At 36.7% G+C, this 4,318-nt stretch overlaps 1 protein-coding gene across 1 annotated transcript; it reads right to left on the bottom strand.

The window, feature by feature from the left end:
* Positions 1-313: 313 nt before the first annotated feature.
* Positions 314-2,458, bottom strand: LOC133711487 (uncharacterized). Its single transcript, XM_062137600.1, has 4 exons — positions 2,353-2,458; positions 903-981; positions 708-812; positions 314-359 (listed from the first exon to the last, which is right to left on the bottom strand). The coding sequence occupies exons 1-4, from the start codon at positions 2,456-2,458 to the stop codon at positions 314-316; spliced, it is 336 nt and encodes a 111-aa protein (XP_061993584.1).
* Positions 2,459-4,318: the final 1,860 nt, after the last annotated feature.

The raw sequence follows: 4,318 nt of genomic DNA, 5'->3' as shown, positions 1-4,318 counted from the left end.
CCTATCACAATGACCTCCAAAAAGCAAAAGAAAAAATGGACTTCTCAACAGCCACACTAAGAGTTCAGTCCAATATGCATAGTAGTAACCTTACACTAATAGATTTGTGTACAGTTGCTGAGCTCCATAGTAGTTACCTTCCTCCACAACTTTCTCAAATTTCTCAATATACTGCAAAATAAATCTCAATCAAATCTTTTCTCAATTGAATCTCAATGATCAAAGTTCAGCTGCATTTGTGATTTGCTACATTAAGTTATAGGAAATCTCAAGAATCAAATTCTTTTCTCCATAGTTCGTATAACAAAAACAACTAAAGAGCACCAAATTTCTCTAATTCAGAAACAAAAACACTAATCCTGATCATATATCCATCGAAAATCATGAATCCAAATCTAAGAACATAGTAATTTTCTGAATCGATACGTTTTTGAAATTCGGAGAATCAAAGACTAGAGTAAACATGAACAAAGATTCAATCTACAGGAGAAAACATGACCCAGTGAGTGAGACAATTTATATCAAAAGTGAAGAAGATGCTAAATGTTCTAAGACGCAGCAGAGTTATACACCTCATGAAAAGTAGGCTTTCTGTCTAAGGTTGACTTGAAATTTGATCTCAACATATTAAAAAGAGGAAAAGCATTAGAAGGACACTGTAAGTAAGACATTCAGAACAACTCAATCAAGATAGACAATGAAGTTACCATTTTAACATCTTTGCCAATATGTTTAAAGCCACGGACATTAGAGCAGCACCGCTAGGAGTAGGGGATAACCTTCTGACTAAAGTGCTAATCATCTCAACCACCCTGGAAGAAAAACAAATACACATGAGATGACATATTAATATAGGCAGGAAAGAGAAGAAAACACAGAGGAGCAAAAGGTTGCTTAATTACCACATGTTATTCTTCCCACTCATGCCAGTTGATTGGAAATGCAAAGAGCTCCCAATATCCATCAAAGCAAATATACAGCCTAAATATAAAACATTAGTAGGTAAGAAGATCGTTACAAGAATAGCAAGAATGCCATAAGGAAGAGAAGAGACAGACAAATAAAAATACACACTTTGTTTTTATTGCTTTTTATAATGATCTATAGTTTCTCTTTTTAGTAAAATTACATGACGTCTTTGGCTTGAGTAGAGCTAAAGTTTTGCAAAAGAATTTAAAGCTGACCAATTCTGTGCTTAATAGGGAAGCAAAAAAGGATTGCCACTATTACAATGCAGGCCAAGTTCTGAAGCAAAGAACCATAATGACAAGGAACCAAAACCACATAAAAACATAGTTAAGATGGCATTATATCGACTTCAGAAAACTTTGGTACGTATTCAAAACAGTACAGTAAAGAGAAAAAAAATTCAATTATTATGAGGCGAGGAGGAGACGTACTTTGATATCTCCTATTTATTCAGAAGGAAAATAATTAATACTTCATAATGGAAAAAAGAATCTTTTGTCTAATGAAAAGCAAGCAAATTTTAGATAACTTCTCAATTGGGAAAGAAAGTTAGTCCACACCTGATTGTGCTCACTAAACAGAATGCCAAATATTTTGGAATTTATTTGCGGAGAGGAGTTGAATGTTTTATCATACTTAGAGCATCTTTAGCAATGCTAGCCATTTTTTAGTCAAATTTTAGCTAAAGTAGCTAAAAAGTCATTTTAGCTAGCCACTTTAGAATTACGTCAGCATCAATGCTCTCTATTTTAGCTAGTTTTGAATTTATATTATTTTTTAAATAAATATTAAATAGTTTAAATGTATTTATAAATTACATAAAATAACTTAAAATGAATGTTTTAAATTATAGAGAGCATCATCCCGCTCTCTATATTTAGGAGCGAGATAGCTAAAAGTTATAATAGAGAGCCACTTAGGAGTCTGGTGCAGCTGCTAAAATAGATAAAAAGCTAAACATGCTCTCCAACATAGCTAAGGAGCCACAATAGAGAGTTTGTTAAAGATGCTCTTATGATAACAAACACACTGATATAAAATATTACAATCTAACTCAAGTAAAAGTTAACTAGGGACTGACTATTTCATTTAGTAACAACTAACAAGCCAACGGGATTGCATTATTAATTGAAAACTACCCGATTCATCAGTTCCAAAATCCATACATACTCTAGCAACGAATAATGAAAAATTTTACCATGCTAAAGGTAACTATCCCGCTAAGCAGGTTGAGGATAAGAAGAATACTTTTAGAAGATTGCTACAGGCATCCACTGCCTCAGAATGACATAAATAAATAAAAGGGAAATCACAGGAAATCACAGCTTTGCTAGCAAATGCAAACGAAGACAAACATTAACCAATAAATGAAATAGTACCAACCATGAGCACACGGTACCTTCAAGTACTTGCTGACAGCAAATAGGTATGGAAAGGTAGCCTGAGCTGAAGCTGGAACTGATGCATTGTTAAAAGGGGAAATGATCATTTACCCAATTTCAGCTTAAAAATTGCCCACTTGCTCCACTAACAGTTTTTTAACCTCATTTACCCAAAACACTCCAAGAGATTATTTCCCTAATATCCAATTAATTCTTTTTTTATTCTTTTTATTTATTTTTGGGACTTTTTTGCCCTCTCATTCTTTTGCACTTAGAGAGAGAAGTCATCCACCACCTTGTTGTACTCCGGTGACCAGTGGCCGGCCGCGATCTCCGGCGATCAGTGACCGAAATCCGACAACCAGTCACCGAAATCCCGAATCCGACTGCCGGACTGGTGACCGGATTCTGGCGTCTGATTTTATTACCCCCCAATAATACTTAGTAATCATATTATTGCCCCCCAATAATCATATTATTGCTCCCCAATAAACTTGTTATTGGGGATCAAGTTTATTGGGGAGCAATAATTAGTGAAAAATGAAGATGTTTTAAATTTTGAAAGCTTTCGGAGGTTTATCCAAATAAATAATTTTATTATTGCCCCCCAATAATCGTATTATTGACCCCCAGTAATCATATTATTGCCCCAATAATTGTATTATTGCCCCCCAATAATCAACGTGCCTTCCCGACGAGATCTTCCGGCGACTCGACTCCAAGCCCAGAACAAGATCTTCCTTCTCGTTCTGCCCACAGTTTACCAAAAAAAAAAAGCTGAAAACATCCCAACAATGTTCTTCAAATAATCAACCTCATATTACGCTGTTAAGAGAAACTAATCAAACATCCAGGTTCTAAAAAGCTCAGATCTGGAAGAACAACACACCAAAACAATGGATCTTCAGGTGTGCTTGGACAACAGGAAATCTAAATCAAGACCCAACAAATTCAAAGCTACACCTCCAAATCCAACCCCAAAATTGCAGCCAATACCGAATCCAAATCCAACCCAGCTCCATTTAAGTTGGTAATCACCATTTTGTTGTTCTGGAACCCTCTCGAATTGCGACTCAGAGACGACCTACTGGACTTCCTCGCTGATTTCGATCCCGTTCAGGCGACTCAGGAGCTCAACTCATTCATGAAGTGCTTCGAGGAAGAGACTTCCAGCAGCGCGGGACGAGTTGCGATCCATGATCCTCGAGGACGACGACAACGGACATTAAGCCAGCACGCAGCCAATCGGAAATTGATGTAGACCTGGTTCTTTGGGGGGGGGGGGGGGGAGGGGAGAGAGAGAGAGAGAGAGAGAGAGAGAGAGAGAGAGAGAGATCGGAGACTAGGGATGAGAGAGAAAGAGCAGATCGGGGGAGAGGAGAGAGACAAGGAGATGCAATGTAATTAGTTAATTGAGTTAAGGGCAAAAGTGTCATTAAATATTAAATTGGGTAAATGGGAGCAAAAAACTCTTAGTGGAGTGAGTGGGCAATTTTTAGGTTGAAATTGGGTAAGTGGTCACGCTGCCTACAAGAAAACCAAAACAGAGAGAACAGATGAAATAGACCAGAAGCAATCTAATCAAACGCAAAGCATAAATAACATTGTGAAAGAGAGAAATGAAAAGGACAGCTCTTACAAATTACAAAGGATAGAGTGTGCAAGAAAGATATAAGACGAACACCCTTTTAGTTGTTTTTTAAAACTTTGTGGAAGGGAGAAATTTTTAGTTATAAAACATGTCAACATCACACAAAGTATTGCATTTTCACACTTCCAAATGAATCTGTTCAACTGCATTCAGAACAATATTCAGAGCAGAGCAAGTCAATCTACCATCCTCATGCCATAGAAAGCAATAATACGTGTTTCACTGTATTATTGAACTGCATCAAATCGGATTTAGGAAATTCAAGCTGCTTAGCTTCTACTTGCTTTTTTATCTGCATCAAAATCTAGGCATGAAG

This window comes from Rosa rugosa, chromosome 5 (assembly GCF_958449725.1).
Source record: "Rosa rugosa chromosome 5, drRosRugo1.1, whole genome shotgun sequence".
Classification (NCBI taxonomy): Eukaryota; Viridiplantae; Streptophyta; class Magnoliopsida; order Rosales; family Rosaceae; genus Rosa; species Rosa rugosa.
This window is presented reverse-complemented; position numbering and strand designations above follow the sequence as displayed.

Bases quoted from the DNA above. Each gene is read 5' to 3' on its own strand.
- LOC133711487 (XM_062137600.1), bottom strand. From the start codon at position 2,458: ATGATCATTTCCCCTTTTAACAATGCATCAGTTCCAGCTTCAGCTCAG. The intron at 813-902 runs GTAATTAAGCAA...TTTTTCTTCCAG, and splicing joins AGTGGGAAGAATAACATGTG to GGTGGTTGAGATGATTAGCA. The intron at 360-707 runs GTAACTTCATTG...ATATATGATCAG, and splicing joins TTGGCAAAGATGTTAAAATG to GATTAGTGTTTTTGTTTCTG.